This window comes from Vespa mandarinia, chromosome 25 (genome assembly GCF_050613455.1).
Source record: "Vespa mandarinia isolate Hongniang chromosome 25, ASM5061345v1, whole genome shotgun sequence".
NCBI lineage: Eukaryota > Metazoa > Arthropoda > Insecta > Hymenoptera > Vespidae > Vespa > Vespa mandarinia.
In genome coordinates, this window is record NC_140834.1 from 2,271,676 (window position 1) to 2,293,758 (window position 22,083).

Here is a 22,083-nt window from a genome sequence, read left to right on the forward strand (position 1 = left end):
AAGTATTGAAATATAGGACAACGAGTAAGGATTACTTACGAATATATATTCCTGTGTAAGAAAAAAATTTTGTTCCTTTAAACTACGTACGTTAATTCAGACACAATTAATGTCTCTCGTTCGTCGTATTATACAAGAAAACTAGAAAACAAGAAGAGAACGGAAGGACGATCGAACGAAAAGTGTTTTAATAGTATGAAAACATTTTTATATTGTGCCGATAAACTGAAACATTACGAACTATGGTCAAACGCAGAAAAAGAAAAAAAAAAAGAAAAAAAAAAAAAAGAGAGAGAGATTATACCTTAGGTTATGTTACTTCTTTTCTCTCTCTCTCTCTCTCTCTCTCTCTCTCTCTCTCTCTCTCTCTATGTCTATGGATCACCCTTCTCTTTTAGAAAAGAGAAAAGAGAAAAAAAAAACGAGAAAAAAGAAAAATTTCAATGACAGATAAATGAAATGAAGTTATAACAAGTTTTACGTAAGGGCTATGAACCCAAGGGTGAGTGGGTGGGTGGTTAGGGGGAAGGGAAGGATGTACTATGTGACGAACCGAAGCGATAAGAGCACATTTTTTATGTATACTTCAATACCCTTTCCCTAGTACTATTCTCAACCTATCATTATCGATGATAATAACAAAAGAACTGTTTAACTCTTAACTTAAGTTTTTAGAATTGACTCGTTGTCAATGACTCGTTGTTACTTCGAATATTTTTTTTTTTCTTTTTTTTCTTTTTCGTCGACTTCAGATTAATTATTCAAGTCCATATCCTTGTAGACGTATATATCATCTTTTTCAAACGAAGTTTACCAGGGAGGACGTTCGATCGTTTTGCCGTCAGTCTTTCGTGAACCTTCGAAGGGATAAAATGGAAAAGGATAGTATAGAAGTAAGAGTCAAAAGGACGATTTGATTTTTTTGTTTCTGCCCTTTTTTTTCTTTTAATTTTTTTTTTTTTTTTTTTTTTTTTTTTTTAATGGTAGAACACGATTATTTCGTCCCGAATATACTGTGATCGTATATACGACATTTAGATAAGTGTTATCTTAGCATTAGTGTCTCGGATAATAATTTTCTATCGATCATAATGTTACTAGTTCATTTCAATTGGAAATTATTTTTGTGCAATTAATATTTATTACTTATATATATATATATATTTTTTTTTTTTTATTATCTTCATTTACTATCATTTATAAGCGTGAAAATATTATTTATATTATTATTTTATTATTGATTATTGTTTAAGTTTTTATAATTCGTCGACAATTCTGTGATGTTTCTGTTTGGTTTTATTTTTCTTTCTTTCCTTTTTTTTTTTTTTTTTTTTTTTTTTAAATCTACTCTATTATTACAGGTCTGTCTTTGATATTTTTAATTTTTTTATCGTAATGGAATTATTTGATTTTACGAATAATAGTTCTAAAGGGAATATATATTTTTATGTGAGACTGACGTAATTTAATAATTATATTTAACTCATTCGATGAACAATCGTTTTATGAAATGTTTAATGGACAATATGTTACAGTTTTCTAAATGAAATTTTCTAAATTAACAAATCTTTATCTTGGAAACGTGACATTTTTGAAAAACTACGTCTTAACTAGTTGTTGTCCGATTTTATAAATTGAAATATTATTTATTGTTCTTATTTTGTAAAAGATTCAACAATATCTCATGGCAAACTTTGTTGTACGAAAATTGCTGTATAAAAAAAAAAAATTTCGAAAAATTAAAAAGTATTTCAAAAATTTACTAGTTTTCTATTTTTTTTCTTTTTAACAATAAAATAAATTTCCAATATAAAAAATGTAGCATCGTATTTATGAAAAAAATGAATTTAAGCTTGAATAATTTTCAAGATCGTTTAATAAATAGAAAACAAAAAATGCAACAATATCGCCTTTTTTATTATCCGAGAATTTTTATCAGGCTTATTTTTCTCAAATACGTCGTTTTAATGAAATAAAAAATTAATAACGCTTTATTTAGATATCCATTATAACGTAATAAAAAATGATGATAAAGCATGATTATGATGATAAAGCAGTATATATATATATGTATTATAAAATATATAATACATAATATATATATGTGTATATATATATATATATATTTATAAATAATACTAATATATATAATTTCTTAATATTTATATATTATTATTATTATTAATATATAAATATTTATATGTTAAAATATTAACCTTGAATATTAAAGTAATTGTAATATTTTAATATCTCAAAAAAAATAAGAACATTAATTATATATTTCTAAATAGATATATGTAGATATAAATATATTTAATACTAGAATATAATAATAATAATATATATATATATATGTATATGTATGTATATATAAATATATTTTTTTTTGAGTGATTCAATTATAATAAAAAATTTCGGACAAAATATGATTATATTGAAATTTTCATAAATTAAAATCGATGTATATGAAAATACTAATATCAATAATAGTAATCTATATTTATACACGCATATTATTATATTAATCATAAATATATAAATATATAGATTAGACATATATACATTGTAATATTTACATATATATAAAATTATATATAACAGTATATAAATATATATCAATAAATTATATATATAATGTTTATTTTAAAAGTGGCCTAACTCTATTTGTCAATTTTTTCCTGTTACTATAATTACATGTACAACTTTATCTTATTTATCAGTAAAGCATTTCAGGTTGCTTATATTCCGAGCAAATACGATAATTCTTGACACATAAGTTTTCAGTGTTAGTTCAATAATTTAACCGTGTAGTTTGAAAGTGGCCTAACTCCATTTATACTTATAAGAAATGGTAACTAATAATTTTAAAAAAATTGAAAAAGAAACAGAATTATAGAAGAATATTCGCCTTAAAAAAAAAAAAGGAACACATTATAGAAAGACACATTATAGCTTACAGTGACATGTGCGCATTTTTCATAAGACATCAATGAATGAAAATGAACATTTTAAAGTACTATATTTATTACCACGTCGGGATAGACCAAGAAAGTTCGAAAATATTATATTGACACTACTGTATAAAAATATCAGACAAATTACAACAGCAAAATTCAAGGACATAATTGAGCTATTACGATATATACCACCGGAGCATCATGATTTCTTCAAATCCCTTTCACGCACACAAAATCTAGATGAGTAGTAAATTGTTTTGTAATAAATTTATGTTTGTAATTTTGTACGTTATGTAGTTAAAAAATGTTTTGAATCGCATAAATTATGTTTTCGAAGTGTTTTAAAGATATGTAAAAATAAATTGAGTATTGTTTTTCTTCAATTTGAAGCATCTTAAATTATGTTGAATGGACTTGGGCACCTTCAAATTTTATAATGAATCTGATTGTTAATTTTGAAAGTGGCCTAACTCCATTCTTGATAAGAAAACTCATATTATTCACTTAATAATTGCCATTATTTTAATAGAAACTATAAATTTAACACCTTTAGATATACTTAAGTAGTATGACTCATTAGTATCCTATACGTATATTTTTAAATTCATTGAAACGCAAACCTTTAAATATCTCGATTTGAAGATAAATGGAGTTAGGCCATTTTCAAAATAAACGCCTCATATATATAATATATACAATATTAACTGTAATAAAATGTATACAGACGAATAAAAAAATAATTAATCTGAAATCAATCTAGAACATTAACTAATTGAATATTTCTATTATAGGAACAAGGAATTGCCAACGTTCGAAGATCATTTATTTGGAACTCAAGGTTCTTAAAATGCATGGGAATTTGGCCATTCAAGAACTACTTTCCGATATTTCTCTTCTTTTTTACATATCTTTTCATTCATTGTTCTTTAACACTCGCACAATTGTTTTGGGCTCCAAAAACAATGGATTACGTCGTACCTAACATAGCAGAAAACATTGAACTAACGATGACCCTTACGAAAATAACAATTACTAGAATAAACAGAGAAGCATTGCGTAAATTATTCACGGAAATCAAGGAATATTCATTGACTGAGAAATACGAAACTAAAGAGGAAAAATTGACATTCGTGAATTATACTAAATTACCTCCATATTTTATTGTAATAATTGCCTCTACAATGACAGTGGTCGAAATATTGTATTATACGACTCGACTTACCGAAGGACTTCAAATTGGTAATTTATATAATTATTGTTTCATTTTATAAGTGACATTATATTTTATATATTTTATATTAATCCTTATATGGATTTGTCATCAATTGTAGCCCGACGATTATTTTTTTATGTATTTGCATATTCACTTATTATTGAATTAATAGATGTACTCATGCACACAAATATATGCTCATATTACACAAAATAAGAGGATGAAATAATCATCAATTATTTATATATATTTTTAATAAGTAAATTAATTTCATCTTCTCAGAGTTCAAAACTATACATACGTCATAGCATGTTCTTTCATTTTTGATTGGATTTTAATGCAACGACTAGTATTTAAAACAATAACAAATTAATGATTATTTATGGATAAATGCCAACGTTGGTACAGTCAATTTGATCAGTTCATCATTTAGATTTGATCGAATAATGTTCGAAGTAGACAACCTGCGGAATTTAATAATGACGTAATGAAATCATTGTCAAATTGAATCTGATACATAATTGACAGTACGAGAAACATCTGATACATTTGTGATCACTTATGGTCGAACAGTGCAAAGACAACTTCATAAAATCGAATTCCGCATCACGAACTATAATAATATCAACGAGGAAGAATTTGCACATCGTTACTGATCAACCTACGAAATGATCCTATTTTAAGCATAATCATTACCGTAAATGAGAAATGAGTTTTATACAGCAACATGAAACATACCAATCAATGACTTTCTACGAATCAATCAACTGTATCCACATCTAATCAAGGTCTGATACTTGAAAACGGTGCTATCGTACGTTTGATGATACCGCATCGGCATAATTCATTTTGATTTGCCACAACCAATTGCTGTTAATGATTATTGTCCACAATTGAAATGGTTACATAAATAATTATTGAAACAATGGCTTGCACTGATTAATAATATACGCGTTATATCGCAACATGCTAATGGCAAAATCAGTCGACCTAACCAAAAGAACGATTAAATCAACATTGCTAGAAAGTTTTACTGAGTTCATCGTATTCATTCGATATTACAATATTATTTCTTTTTTTATTTATTTTTTTCTTTTTTTTTTTTTTTTTAGATTTATGAAGTATTACATAAAATATAAAATGTCTCGTAATGTCGATGATTTTCAAGTTCACATCGAAACATATTTTTCATCACTGCGTGTACATTTTTTACGAAAGATTACGTGAAAATTTAAAGAAGAGATAACAAAATCACAATTGATTCGAAGGGAAATAAAAAAAAAAAAATTGTATTCAACTGTGTGTCTAATTATTAAAAATAATTAATTAAGAGTACGATTACATAAGTTTATCCTATAATATTGTACGATTAATATGATTTATCATTGTATAAGACATTAACTCGATATGAATATATTGAAATATTTGTTTTAATCAGCTAATCTAATGTATTTGCTCTTTTATATTTTCGTAATTAATTTTCTTAAACAATTATTTCGTTTCCTTTTTTCTTTTTCTACTTTTCAGCAGAACAAAACAATTCCATGGGTTATCAATTGCCGTACAGTACATTACAAGTCATCCATTTAAAGGACAGTAGGATTTACGCTTTGATTTGTGTTTATCAAATGATATACATACCTTGTATCGTATTAGGTTACGTTGGATTCGATTGCATGTTCGTCAATTTGTCCGTTCAAGTAATTGCACAGTTCTCCATATTGTCTTATAAGGTGAAGACATTATTAAATGATTCTAAAAATTATCATGAGGGTATGAAGAGACTTGTACTACGACATTATCGATTAATAAGGTAAAAAACATATCGTATAATTATATAAAAAATTAATTGATATATTTGTGTATGTGTGTGTGTATATGTATACATGTATACATGTCATATATATATATATATATATATAAATCATGATAAATTATTTTATTTACAAGTTTATCAATTAATTTCTTTAATTTATTTACAATCACACACACGTATATATATACATATATATATATATATATATATATATATATATATATATATATATATATATAAGTTATTGCCTTTCGTAACAAATTATTAAAAGTTGATTTTCTTGATTTATCTATTTATTTGATTGGAAACTATGAAACAGACGTTGAATGAAAATAAATAACTAAACAATAACGCCCGTTTCATAGTTTCCAACCTAATATTTATATACTACGTTGGAAACTATGAAACCGGCGTTGAATGAAAATAAATAACTAAACAATAACGCCCGTTTCATAGTTTCCAACATAGTATATAAGTATTAAGTTGGAAACTATGAAACGGGCGTAGAATGAAAATAAAAAAAACTAAACAAAAACGCCCGTTTCATAGTTTCCAACCTAATACTTACATACTATGTTGGAAACTATGAAACGGGCGTTGAATGAAAATAAATAACTAAACAAAAACGCCCGTTTCATAGTTTCCAACCTAATATTTATTATTTGATTAATATATTATTCCATTTACAGGTCGCTTTAACAATTAAATTCTTTCATCATTTATTTATTATTTTATTATTTTATTATTTTTTATTTTTTATTTTTTCTATTGAATTATTTATTCGTTTTATTTTATTCGTTATTACAATATTTATTTATTATTTTCAATTTCAATATTATTTATTTATTAATTTCAATCATCTTCATGTCGTTGAATATATAAAAAATAAAAAAAAAATATTTTCTTCTAAATAAAATCATATTAATTTTTTTCTCATTTCGTTTCAATAATGAAAATACAAACAATAATAATGAACTCTATTGTAATATTTTATTTTTTATATTTCGTTTCAATAATGAAAATACAAACAATAATAATGAACTCTATCGTAATATTTTATTTTTTATATCTACATGAAATATAATATTTCAGATGGGCGGAAATATTGGAAGATAATTTTAATTTCCCGATTATGCAGCAACTGTTGGGTACCACCATTCATATCTGCATTTCCGGTTACTACGTACTGATGGTACAAATGCAAGCGAATAATATATATATATTTTTTTTTTTACTTTTGTAAGGAATTACATAAGTCTCTATGAAAAAAAAAAAAAAGAAAAAAGAAACCCGAATATTTCTTTTTTTTTTTTGCTATTTCCTATATCTCTCATTTATTTTTGATTAATCTACATTATTTGTCTTTAAAATCAATTTATCTTTGCTTGATGAGATTAAATTAATAATTTTACTTTAATTAATAATTTTACTCTACTTTAATGATTAAATTAATAATTTTCCTTTAATTAATAATTTTATTCTACATTAAAGATTAAATTAATAATTTTGTTTCTTTTTAAACTCATAAAGAATGACGGAGAAATAAAATTGTCGTAGATATAGAGACAACAATTCGCGTTGCTTACTATAATTGCCATAACTAATTATTGAAAAAAAAAAAAGAAAAAAAAGAAAAAAAAAGAGAAAAAGGAAATAATTTATTCATAAATAATTCTTAAAAATTTTGAAATATAATAATTTCTTATTAATTCAAATATGTGAAATTATTTACCTTTAGACAAAATGGGACAGATTTTCGTTTATCTTTTATCGCCTCTTAGAAAAAAATCCGCGCTTTTTTATTTTTGTTGAAAAAAAAACAAAAAAAAAAAAAAAGAAAAAAAGCGGAAGCATTTCGCAAAAAAAAAAATCCTATCGTTAATAAGTCTTATATATAATTCAAATGATGATCGAAATTTTGAAAATCTCTTAGTTCAATAATTCGCACGAAACTTTTCATATAAATTTTTTTTTGGTGGGTTACTCTTATGAAAACAATTATGATCATTCAAACAACTGTCATTATCGTCGCATTTACATTTACTTTATCGACAAATCCTTTTTTACTTTATCGTAAATGACTTTTTATATACCACTTAAAATTCTCCGGACAAGGTCATAGTTATCAATCTTTTTTTTTTATCTCGTATTAACATTTAGTCTTGAAGAATTGCGATAAAAATTAAATAATAATTGTGAAAATGAAAATGAAATGTTCTGAAAATGATCGTCGTTGTTTGATTTGAAAGGATCGAAAAAAAGAAAAAAAAAACAAAAAACAGTTACATTGTTACTACCATTATAACTCCGTCATTTTTTTTTTTTTTTTTTTTTTTTTTAATAGATCTCCTGCCATAATTATCTGCATTTAGAAAATGTAGAAAACAAATTGTTTTCTTTCTTTTTTTTTTATCCAAAGAATATCACGTACGTTTTTAATTTTCTCCGTACAAGGTCATAGTTATCAATCTTTTTTTATATTTCGTATTAACATTTAGTCTTGAAGAATTGCGATAAAAATTAAATAATAATTGTGGAAATGAAAATGAAATGTTCTGAAAATGATCGTCGTTGTTTGATTTGAAAGGATCGAAAAAAAGAAAAAAAAAACAAAAAACAGTTACATTGTTACTATCATTATAACTCCGTCATTTTTTTTTCTTTTTTTAATAGATCTCCTGCCATAATTATCTGCATTTAGAAAATGTAGAAGACAAATTGTTTTCTTTCTTTTTTTTTTATCCGATGAATATCACGTACGTTTTTAAGTTATGTGATAACATCTAATCAATGTTTATCTTTTGACAATTTTAGGGTCCAGAAACGAAGGATATTTTAACATCGATATTATTCGTTCTTTATATGTTTTCCGTGACAAGTACACTTTTTATTTATTGCTTCATCGGCGAATGTTTCATTCAGGAAGTATATAAATTGTCAATAATTTCTATTATAATTAAAATAACAATTAATCGATTAATTTCATTTGTTTTGTTCGATTAGAGTACCAATTTTGGTAACGCCATTTATAATTACGAATGGTACAACTTGCCGGCAATCGACGCGAAATTTTTTCTCATTTGTATGATAAGAACGAAAAAGCCACAATTCTTAACATCCGGCAAATTTGCCATCTTGTCCTTGACCGTCTTCACGGACGTAAGTATATTTCGTATAATTCTTTTTTTCCATCTTTAAATTATATTCCTTCCTGTAACAATACAATTGTTATTTCGTTATAATTATTATTGTATATTTATTAATATTTGTAGATCATCAAAACTTCAATGGGATATTTGTCGGTATTACGAACATTTGTGTGAAAAGGACAAAAGTGAAATGAATTACGTAGTAACAAATTCTTTTTTCTTTTTTTCTTTTTTTTTCTTTCTTTTCTCTTTTTTTTTTGTTTCTTTTTTTCTTTTCTTAAGTCATCTTCCATAGGAAGGCAAATGGTTTGTCTATACATCGTTTAATTTTATTAGTACATATAATGTAATTAGAAATAATAATTAGCTTATATAATATATAAATACAATTCTAAGACAATCGATCAAAACTCATTGTTTCTTTCTTCATTAATTATAACATTAATTAAATTTAAATTCTTCAAAAATTAATATCAAATATGTAAGAATTGTATCAGTTATATAATGATACCAGTTGTCTCATTTTTCAAAATATATGACTGATTGTTTCTGATTTTATTGATTTCCATATGTATATGTGATAATAATAATAATAATATAATAATAATAAAGTAATAATAATAATAATAATAATAAGAATAATAAGAATAATAATAATAATAAAGTAATAATAATAATAATAATAATAATAATAATAATAATAATAATAATAATATAATAATAATAATAATAATATAATAATAAAGTAATAATAATAATAATAATAATAATAATAGGAAAAAAAAATTTGTTAGAAAAATTAAAATAAATACGTAATTCAAAAAAGTATGTTACATAAAAGTATGAGGCTCATACGTGTCTGTTCAAAGAAAAATTATTATTATTATTTATATATACGAATATTTAAAAATAATTAATCAATTTTTTCAAAGTTAACAATACGTATGAGCCCAACTTGTTTCTTTATTTTTTTTTTTATTATTATTGTTTTTTAATTTATTACGTATTTATGCGAAAACAAAATTGGTATTGACAAAAACATTCTTCTTTTTTTTTTTTTTTACTTACATGAAAACCGAACGAACTTTCTGATCAACCACAGATATTATTTAAATATCGTCTATATTTATCCTAAATACTGCAGTTATATGCATTTATTATCAATTATTATTATTATTTATATATACGAATATTTAAAAATAATTAATCAATTTTTTCAAAGTTAACAATACGTATGAGCCCAACTTGTTTCTTTATTTTTTTTTTTATTATTATTGTTTTTTAATTTATTACGTATTTATGCGAAAACAAAATTGGTATTGACAAAAACATTCTTCTTTTTTTTTTTTTTTACTTACATGAAAACCGAACGAACTTTCTGATCAACCACAGATATTATTTAAATATCGTCTATATTTATCCTAAATACTGCAGTTGTATGCATTTATTGTCAGTTATTTGTTCAGAATTATTATAGAAATATTAATTGCCTTTGAATGTTGAATATTCAAGATTAATTATTGAACGATCTCATTCGTCAAACTTTGTTCGTAAGAATAAGTGTTGCATTCATTATCTGCAAAATTTATAAAGGGTTAAAATATTTTGATTATTTGAACATCAAAATGTGTATAAATCCATATTACATTTTACGTAAAATTAAAATTGAGTTAACTAATAAATAAGAATCATCTAACGAAATATAATATTTCATTAGAAAAATGAAAGAAAAAGTGAAAACAAATGTTACTCGAAAAAAAAGTATAAACGAAAACATTTTCATGTCGATAAATGATAACGTAAAAGGTATAATAAATAATAACGATTAATGATAAATAATAATAAAATAAAAAATTTGCAAAAACAACGTCAAATCTCACGAAATCCAAAGGATGCGTAAAGAAAAAAAAAAAGTATAATCAATTTGAGAAAATAGTGAAAGTATAATTTCTGGAAATAAAGAGATTGTTTGATTGCAAATGAAAAATAATAATTTAAAACTAAAGAAAAAGAATTCTTGTATGAAACAATTGATAATTAAAAAAAAAAAAAAAAACAATAAAGAAAAATTTTCATTTTTTTGCCGAGAAATCATGTATGTCCTTAAAAAACTATACTCATTATAAGCTCTAACGTTAAAATCATTAAAATAAAGGACAAAACGTTAAAGACATTTAATTTCATCGCACGATTACTTACGAATACTTGTATCCGTGAAATAGAATAAAATTTGATTGTTTTAAACCACCACCATAAATTCAGACACATTCAATGTCTTTCGTTCGTCTTATTACGGCAAAACTGAGAACTACAAGGGAACGAAAGTATGATCGAACGAAAAGTATTGTGTAGGGGTTGTTGAAAATATTTTTATATTACCAGTTAACCGGTTGAACTTCGAACTATGACAGAGCAAAAAAAAAGGATGATTATATCCAGGAGCACGATGTTACATTTTTCCCTCTATAACTATGATCGCCCTCTTTCCTAAAAAAAAAAAAAAAAAAAAAAAAAAGAAAAAAAGAAAAAAAAGGACAAATTTCAACGACAGGTAAATGGAATGAAGTTAAAAGAAGTTTTACGTGAGGGCTGTAAAACGTAGGGGATGTTCTCTATATAGTGAATCGAAACGATAATAGCACATTTTTTTTTTAATATATATATATATACTCGAATCCTCCCTTCTGCCGTTAACATCAAGCTACCGTTATCGATGATAACAACGAAGTAACTGGTTTAACTCGTTGGTAGAAAAAGTTAGAAACGAGTTGTTTCTCAATATTTTTTTCGTCGACTTTAAATTAACTATTCAAGCAACCCTTTAGACGCATATACCATCTTTTTCAAACGGAGTTTACCAGGGAGGACGTTCGATCGTTTTGCCGTCAGTCTTTCGTGAACCTTCGAAGGGATAAAATGGGAAAGGATACCATAGAAGTAAGAGTCAAGAGGATGGTTTGGTTTTTTCTTTTTTTTGTTTTTTCTTTTTTTTTTTAATTTTTGTTCTTTCTCGTCTTCTTTTCTTTCTTTTCTCCTTTTTTTTTTTTTTCTTTTTGTTTTTAATCGTAGAACGAAATTCGAATAATAATACAGTGATATTACGATGATGACTATTAAGTGACGTAAATATCCTACATAGTGATCGAAAATAATTTTTCAATGATCTCAAAGTGTTGTTCAATGTTTATTTCAATTGGAAATAATTTTTTCTTTTTTTCTTTCTTTCTTTTTTTTTTTTTTTTTTTTTTTGAAATTTTATTTCCTAATACATTCTTATTTCTTTTATATATATATATTTTCTTTTGCTCGCCCTTGCAATGTTAATTTATAAAAGTGTAGATATTATTAATTTGTTTATTGTTTACGTATTCACGCTTCGCAAACAATTCTTTGACATTTTACTTGATGGGGTTTTTTTTTTCTTTCTTTTTGTTTTTTTTTTTTTTTCTTTTTTTTTCTTCAAGTCTACAATTGTAAGCTTCACGTTGTATGTCTTTGACGTTTGACTTTTTTTTTTTATTTATTTATTTAAAGGGAATCAATTTTTGTATTATTATGCACAAGTGAATATAGTGAAAAATATAATCCGATGAGATTTAATTTTAATATTTAATATTTATTTCATTTGGTAAAAAATCGTAATAGAGAATTTTTAATGGACGATATATAGGGTGTTTCCAGACGAAGCACTATCAATTCGTTCATTTCGGATAAACGTATTTTCGTATTTTTGAAGAAAATATATTTTTACAAGTGCAATTTGACTTCAACAATAGAAATATTATTTTATTTATTATTTTTGTTTAGTGAAAAGATACAATGATATTTAAAAAACTTTGTTGTTCGATAAAGAAGATTTTTTATACAAAATATATTTTCCTTTTCTCATTTCTTTTTTTTTTTTTTTTTTTTTTTAACGAATAATAAGTTTCCGTTATAAATAATGTTGATTGACATTTAGAAAAAATAAAGTTAACATTTAATGAACTTCAAAATCGTTTAAAAAATATAAAACAAAAAATTTAATATGACAACATTATTATCAGACAAACATTCATATGAATTATTTTTCTCAAATATATCGTATTGACGAAATAAAATCATAGTGACACTTTATTTAGATACCCATTATAATGTATTAAAGAATGCATTAATACGATGATAAAGCTCTGCATATATATGAATAGTATTAATATGTATAATATTCTTTTAATAATATTTAAAAACAATTATTGAATATTTACATAATAATTTTGAATATTAAAGTAATCGTAATATTTTCATATTTAATAAAAATGAGAACATTAATTAATAAATAATAAAAAATTGTGGTAAATACGATCACGATAAAATTATAAAAAATTAAAATCAGTATATATATAAATATACATATATATATATATAATAATAATCTGTGTATGTACATATATTATTATATTAATCATAAACTTATAAATATATAGATTATATACATTATAATATTTACTACCTAATATATAAATATATTAACTAATAAAATGTAATACATATATATATATATATATATATATATATATATATATATGTATATATAGATATAAAAATAACTAATTATTCTAAAATCAATCTACAATATTAACCAATTGAATATTTCTATTATAGGAACAAGGAATTGCCAATGTCAGAAGATCATTTATTTGGAACTCAAGGTTATTAAAATGCATGGGAATTTGGCCATTGCAGAATTACGTTCCGGTATTTCTCTTCTTCTTCACATATCTTTCTCTTCATTGTTCGCTAACACTCGCAGAATTGTTATGGGCTCCAAAAACTATGGACAATGTCGTAGCAAACATAGCAGAAAATATTATCCTAACAATGACACTTACGAAAATAACAATCGCCAGAATGAACAGAGAAGCATTGCGTGAATTATTCATAGAACTCGAGGAATATTCACTGACTGAAAAATATGAAACTAAAGAGGAAAAACTGACATTTGTGAATTATACTAAATTACCTCCATATTTTATTATAATAATTGCATGTTCAATGACATTGGCCGAATCAATGTATTATTTGAATCGAGTTATTGAAGGAATTCAATTCGGTAATTTATAATTTTTGTTTCTTTTTTATGTGTGCCATTGTATTTTATATATTTTCTATTCAATCATTAATGGCTTTATCACGAACTGTTGTCCGAAGATTATAATTTTTATTTAATTACTTATTTATTCTTTATTTAATAGATATAGTTTCGCACACGAAGACATATTTCTACACAAATACACGAGCATGCAATAATCGATAATCATTTCCAATATTTTTTATAAGTAAATTAATTTTATACTCCTAACGTTCAAAAGTATACATACGTCATTGCATGATGTTTCATTTACGATTGGACGTAACGACTAGAAATTAAAAGAATACAAAATTAATGATCTCTATGGTTAAGTTCTGAAGTTCAATAAATGCCAATTCAATTTAAAAGAAAATAAGCAAACAAGAAATTGCGTATCGTTATTGACTAGTCAACGAGAAGATCAATTTCTTAGCATAATCGTTATCGTCGATGAGAAATGAGTTCTATACAGCTACATGACACATACCAATCAATGACTTTCTACGAATCAATCAGCTGTATTCACACCAAATCCAAATCTGATACTTGAAAACGGTGCTATCGTGCGTTTGATGATACCGCACCGGCATAATTCATTTTGATTTGCCACAACCAATTGCTGTTAATGATTATTGTCCACAATTGAATTGATTGGATAAATAATTGTCGAAACAATGGCTTGCACTGGTTAATAACATACGCGTTATATCGCAACTTGCTAACGGCAAAATCAGTCGATCTACCCAAAAGAACGATAAACCAACATTGCTAGAAAGTTTTACTGAGTTCATCGTATTCATTTCATATTACCATATCGGATTATTATTTTTTTAGATTTATGGAGCATTACATAAACTATAAAATATCTCGAAATGTCGGTGATTTTCAAGTTCACATCGAATCATATTTTTCATCACTGCGTGCACATTTTTTACGAAAGATTTCGTGAAAATTTACAGAAGAGATTGCAAAATCACAATTAATTTGAAAGGAAATAAAAAAAAAAATTGTATCTAACTATGTGTCTAATTTTAAATTAATTAATTAAGGGTACAATTACTTAATGGTATCCTATAATATTACACGTATCGGACATTTAAGCCGATATGAATAATTGAAATATTTGTATTAATTAGCTAATCAAATATTTTAATTCATGTCATCCTTTCGTAATTCTTTTTCTTAAGAAAATTATTTTGTTTCTTTTTCTCTGTTTCTACTTTTCAGCAGCGCAAAACAATTCGATGGGTTATAAATTGCCGTACAGAACATTAGCGATCATGGAATTAAGGGACAGCAGAATTTACACTATGATTTGTGTCTACCAAATAATATTTGTACCATCTATCGTATTAGGATACGTAGGATTCGACTGCATGTTCGTCAATTTGTCCATTCAAGTAATTGCACAATTCTCCATATTGTCCTATAAGGTGAAAGCAGTATTAAATAATTCTAAAAATCATCGCGATGGTATGAAGAGATTAGTACTACGACATTATCGACTGATAAGGTAAAAAATAATACGTAAGATTATACAAAAATAATTTATATATTTGCATGTGTGTATATATATATAAATATATAAATGGATATATACATAAACCATGATAAAATACTTTATTTTAAAGTTTATTAATTAATTCTTTTACTTGATTTATACAGATAACATACGTGTATACATATGCACGTTATTGCGTTTTCTAACAAATTTAGTAAAAACTCATTTTCTCGATTATCTATTACGTGTTATTTGGTTAATAAATAAGTCCTTCTTGGTTTCTACTAGAATTTAGTACTATCACCGTTTATTTACTATTTTATTATTTTATTATTTTCTATTTTCTATTCAGTTATTCATTCATTATATATTTTGTTTGTTACTTTGAAATTTCCACATTATTATGTATTTTTTATTATTTATTAATTTCAATCATCTTCATGTCGTTGAATATATCAAAAATAGAAAAAAATATTTCCTTCTATATAAAATTGTATTGATTTTTATATTATTTCGTATCAATAATGAAAATACAAACAATAATAATAAACTCTATCGTAATATTTTATTTTTTATATCTACATGAAATATAATATTTCAGATTGACGGAAAGATTGGAGGATAACTTTAATTTACCGATTATGCAGCAACTGTTTGGTACCACCGTTCATATCTGTATTTCCGGTTACTACGTACTGATGGTACAAATACATCGGAATATTTTCATTTCGTTTCTTTTTAACGAAGTACATAACTCCGTAGTATAAAGAAACAAACATTTCTTTGCACTTTTTTTTACTTTTCATTTATTTTTCACTAATCTACATAATTTAGTAAAATAAACTTTTTTTTGCTTGATAGGACTTAGTTTAAAGATTAAATTATTAATTTATTTTCGTAAAAAATTTTTAAAGAATGGCGGAGATACGAAATTCGCATAGATAGGAAACAATTTGTTATTTACGATAATTTCCATGAGTATTCATTAAAAAGAATGAAAAGAATTTATTCATAAATAATTCTTAAAATATAAAAGTAAAATAAGTACTTATACAGCCGAATTTTTGAAATTCTACGTTTATAAAAAATGGCGAACATTTTAATTTATTTTTTACTTTTTCTTGAGAAAAATCACACTTTCTTTTTGTTCCAAAAAAAGAAGCATTCCGAAAAAAAGTCAAGCTTTCAGAAAGACAAATGAAATGCACATAATAATGGAAATTTTTGAAGCCTTTCATTTCAATATTTTTTAAAGAAATATCTAATACAACACATTTCAACACATTTGAAGTTCCCCATTGCGAACAGCTAACATGTATTAGGTTGAAAACTATTAAACGGGCGTTGAATGAAAATAAAGAAACTAAACAATAACGTCCGTTTCATAGTTTCCAACATAATACTTATATATAAGGTTGGAAACTATGAAACGGGCGTTGAATGAAGATAAAAAAAACTAAACAATAATGTCCGTTTCATAGTTTCCAACATAATACTTATATATAAGGTTGGAAACTATGAAACGGGCGTTGAATGAAGATAAAAAAAACTAAACAATAACGCTCGTTTCATTGTTTCCAACTTAATATATAATTTAAATATATAACTAATATTATAACTAATATAATTCCAACCTAATATATAAGTATTAGGTTGGAATTATATTAGGTTGGAAATAAATAACTAAACAATAACGCCCGTTTCATAGTTTCCAACCTAATACTTATATATAAGGTTGGAAACTATGAAATGGGCGTTGAATGAAGATAAAAAAAACTAAACAATAACGCCCGTTTCATAGTTTCCAACATAATACTTATATATAAGGTTGGAAACTATGAAACGGGCGTTGAATGAAAATAAAAAAAACTAAACAAAAACGCCCGTTTCATAGTTTCCAACCTAATATTTTGGAAGACTCGCATTGAATCATCGAATTCAAAACCACGTAATATACTTTCAATCATCGAATGAAAGTTTAATTGTTATTAATGTTCGTTTTTATGATATTAGGAAGCTATTTTTGCTGTGTTTGCTGATCAAGTTCGGCCACATTTATGCAAAAATTATCTTCTGGCATTGCAAACTGATAAACAAGCAGATCAATTTCCATACCTAACGATTCTATTAATTTGAAAATGGATGACATTTCTTGATTTAAAAGACAAGGATCGATGTTCAATGAGTTTTCTGTCATCGCGGATCCGGTGATGATAGTTTGACCTGGCAAAGTCCCGATGCAAAATGATTAAAACTTTCATTCGTATTTTCCGTAAATCCATAAAGTCTTTGTAGCAACGAAGTATCCTTACTTTAATCCTCATTAATATCCTTCAATTTCTTCCAAATGATTTTCGACAAAGCTTTTATATTCATGGTCAAACTTGTCTTATTCAATTTTTAACATTTGCTTCCTACATACTGCGCCATGATTCTGTATTGTGTAAACGATAATGATGTACAGGATGCTCATTTGTGAAACTGTAATAATGAAATATGTATCGAATGAATTATCGTTGCATCTATTTATACTTTATCGACGGATTAATCGTTAATTTATTGTGAATGAGAATTTATACTCCACGTTATATATTTGATCTATGGCAATTAATATCAATTCTTTTCCAATACTAGCAAACTTAACATATACATGTACACATATTATTGTTGCGAAATTATGATAAAATAAATAACGATTGGTAACGTGAATGAAATGTTTTAGAAATGATACTGTTGATTGATTTGAGAACATTATACGAGACATTTACATTATAACTATTATCGTTATAACTACGCCATTTTTTATGAATATCCTTTATAATTATCTGCATTCAAAAAATGTAGGAAACAAATTGATTTTCTTTTTTATTTATAAAATGTCATGTAAGACTTCGATTTATATGATAATATCTAATAGATTCTTTTCATTTTTATTTTCTTTTTTTTTTTTTTTTTTTGCTTTCAGAGTGAAGAAACGAAGAATAACATAAAATCGTTCATGTTTGTTGTGTACATATTTGCCGTGGTATGCACTTTATATATTTACTGTTTCATCGGCGAGTGTTTTATTCAGGAGGTAAATAAAATATCAATTATTTCTGGCACAATTGAAATATCAATTACCTGATTAATATCATTTGTTTTATTCGATTAGAGTTCTAATTATGGTGATGCCATTTATAATTACGACTGGTATAACTTACCGGTAACAGAATCGAAATTTTTTCTTATTTGTATGACACGTACGAAGAAGCCGCAATTTTTAACATCTGGCAAATTTGCGGTCTTGTCCTTGTCCATTTTCACGGACGTAAGTACACTATGATTGATTTTTTTCTATTTTCTAGTTATGTTCCTTGCTGTAACAATACAATTGTTGTTTTCGTTGTAAGTATTATTTATTTCTTTAATACTTGCAGATCCTCAAAACTTCAATGGGATATTTATCGGTACTGCGAACATTTTTGTGAACAGAACTGATATGAAATGTATTACGTACTACGAAATATCTTTTATTTTCTTAATTCATCTTCCTACGTAGGAAGACAAATGATTTGTGTATACATCGTTGACTTGTATCAGCTTTAATTATTAGTGTCAAAGAAAATATTAATACAATTTTAAGACTGTCGATAAAAACAAATTAATTTATTTCTTTATCAACAAAATTTGTATCAAAAATTCCAATTGTTTTATATTTTAAAATGCCAATTATTTCTGATTTTATTGCTTCCCATACTCATATGGGTGAAAGTAACAATAATATTAATAGGAATAACAAATTTATTAAAAAATTTGAAATAAATATGTATGTATATGTATAATTGAAAAAAGTATGTTACATAAGAGAATATATGTCTGTTAAAAGAAAAATTATCGTTATTATTCATACGATTATTCAAACGTAATTAATTAATTTTTTCAAAGATAACAATATGCATGAGCTCAATTTGTTTTTCTTTTTAGTTATTTTTTTTTTTTTTTTTTTTTTTTTTTATATATATATATTACGTATTCATGCTACAACAAAATTGGTATTGTGAAAAATGTTCTTTTCTCTTTACTTACATGAAAATCGAACGAACTTTCTGATATCATGTAAATATCATCTATATTTATCGAGATATTGAAGTTTTATGCATTTATTGCATCTGTTTAAAATTATTATAGAAATATTAATTGCATTTCAATAATCAATATATAAAATCGATTATTGGACGATACCGTTCGATTAACTGATTGTAAAAATGATATGTGCTGAATTCACTATTGGCAACATTTATAATATATTTTGTTTATTCCAACATCAAAATGTGCAAACATTTACATGACATTTTGAATTTAATAAAAATTGAGTAAACTAATAAATGAGCCATTTATTTTGTAAGTGGCCTAATTCCATTTGTCAATTTTTTCCGCTTGCCATAATTACATGTACAACTTTATCTTATTTATCAGTAAAGCATTTCAGGTTGCTTATATTCCGAGCAAATACGATAATTCTTGACACATAAGTTTTCAGTGTTAGTTCAATAATTTAACCGTGTAGTTTGAAAGTGGCCTAACTCCATTTATACTTATAAGAAATGGTAACTAAAAATTTTAAAAAAAATTGAAAAAGAAACAGAATTATAGAAGAATATTCGTCTTAAAAAAAAAAAAGGAACACATTATAGAAAGACACATTATAGCTTACAGTGACATGTGCGCATTTTTCATAAGACATCAATGAATGAAAATGAACATTTTAAAGTACTATATTTATTACCACGTCGGGATAGACCAAGAAAGTTCGAAAATATTATATTGACACTACTGTATAAAAATATCAGACAAATTACAACAGCAAAATTCAAGGACATAATTGAGCTATTACGATATATACCACCGGAGCATCATGATTTCTTCAAATCCCTTTCACGCACACAAAATCTAGATGAGTAGTAAATTGTTTTGTAATAAATTTATGTTTGTAATTTTGTACGTTATGTAGTTAAAAAATGTTTTGAATCGCATAAATTATGTTTTCGAAGTGTTTTAAAGATATGTAAAAATAAATTGAGTATTGTTTTTCTTCAATTTGAAGCATCTTAAATTATGTTGAATGGACTTGGGCACCTTCAAATTTTATAATGAATATGATTGTTAATTTTGAAAGTGGCCTAACTCCATTCTTGATAAGAAAACGCATATTATTCACTTATTAATTGCCACTATTTTAATAGAAACTATAAATTTAACACCTTTAGATATACTTAAGTAGTATGACTCATTAGTATCCTATACGTATATTTTTAAATTCATTGAAACGCAAACCCTTAAATATCTCGATTTGAAAATAAATGGACTTAGGCCACTTTCAAAATACACGGCTCAAATAAGGATCATCAACGAAATATAATATTTCGTCACAAAAGTGAAAGAAAAAGTGAAGATAAATGTAACTCTGAAAAAAAAAATATTAACAAAAACATTTCCATGTCAATATATGAATTAAATCATCGTAGAAAATATAATAAATAAATTAATTGTATATAAGGAAAAAAAAAATCGAAATTCATAGAAATCAAGTGATACATACAAAAAAATAATTAGTGTGAGAAAATAATAAAAGTAAAATTTAGGGAAATGTAGAGATTAATCGATTGCACATAAAAATTAATAATCTCAAAATGAACGAAAAGAAGATTTGTGTAAAATTGATAATTAAAAATAAAAGAATAAGTTTCCTTTTCTATCCGGAAATCATGTACTTGCTTAAGTACTGTATTCGTCACTCCCCTAACACGATAACCGCTAAACTAAAAAAAACAACAGTAAGGATTACTTACGAATAAATGTTTCCGTGAAGGAAAAATATTTTTCCCTTAAACTACCACCATTAATTCTGTCACAACCAATGCCGTTCCTTCGTCGTATTATGCCCAACTGAAAGCATAAAAAAAAAAAACACGAAAATTACAATCGAACGAAAAGTTTTACAGACTGAAAACATTTTCATATTGCCGATAAACCGAAATACTTCGAACTATAACCGCACGAAGAATGAAAATTATACTGCAGGGATAGATGTTCCTTGTCTTCTCTATATCCATGATCACTTTCTTTGTTAAAAAAAAAAAGAAAAAAAAAGAAAAGAAGAAGAAGAAAAAGTAAAAGAAAAAATATAAAAAGGAAAAATTTTCAATGAGAGGTAAATGCAATGAAGTTATAGCAACTTTTACATGAGGGTTGTGAAACAATAGAACGAAAGTGGTGAGAGTACATTTTTTACATATACCTCTCTAACACGCTATCAACGACCTACGGTAATCGATGGATTACGAAGTAACAGTTTAAC

The 22,083-nt window shown here is 25.2% G+C and overlaps 2 protein-coding genes and 1 long non-coding RNA gene across 7 annotated transcripts in view; 2 read left to right on the forward strand and 1 right to left on the reverse strand.

The window, feature by feature from the left end:
* The first annotated feature begins 863 nt into the window (after nt 1-863).
* On the forward strand, nt 864-9,336 carry LOC118450634 (odorant receptor 13a-like). The gene is made up of 7 exons (XM_035886503.2): nt 864-893; nt 3,749-4,196; nt 5,698-5,983; nt 7,079-7,178; nt 8,801-8,911; nt 8,990-9,145; nt 9,259-9,336. Exons 1-7 carry the CDS (start codon nt 873-875, stop codon nt 9,307-9,309), a joined length of 1,173 nt encoding a protein of 390 aa, XP_035742396.2. The 5' UTR covers nt 864-872; the 3' UTR covers nt 9,310-9,336.
* Nucleotides 9,337-10,583: 1,247 nt separating this feature from the next.
* LOC146872210 (uncharacterized) overlaps nt 10,584-22,083 on the reverse strand; it is a 36,876-nt gene continuing 25,376 nt past the window's right edge. For all 4 annotated transcript variants that reach the window (XR_014983604.1, XR_014983607.1, XR_014983606.1 and 1 more), the window contains 3 exons: nt 21,575-21,671; nt 18,947-19,102; nt 10,584-10,711 (listed from right to left, as the gene is read on the reverse strand). This is a non-coding gene — a long non-coding RNA (uncharacterized LOC146872210). The remainder of the gene's footprint in view (nt 10,712-18,946; nt 19,103-21,574; nt 21,672-22,083) is intronic.
* Nucleotides 12,043-19,336, forward strand: LOC118450633 (odorant receptor 13a-like). Of its 2 annotated transcripts, none has more exons than XM_085664202.1 (7): nt 12,043-12,072; nt 13,777-14,224; nt 15,470-15,755; nt 16,345-16,489; nt 18,709-18,819; nt 18,898-19,053; nt 19,163-19,336. In XM_085664202.1, exons 1-7 carry the CDS (start codon nt 12,052-12,054, stop codon nt 19,211-19,213), a joined length of 1,218 nt encoding a protein of 405 aa, XP_085520328.1. In that variant the 5' UTR covers nt 12,043-12,051; the 3' UTR covers nt 19,214-19,336. The 2 variants fall into 2 exon arrangements, with proteins under 2 accessions (XP_085520328.1, XP_085520329.1); XM_085664203.1 differs by having other exon boundaries at nt 16,345-16,444.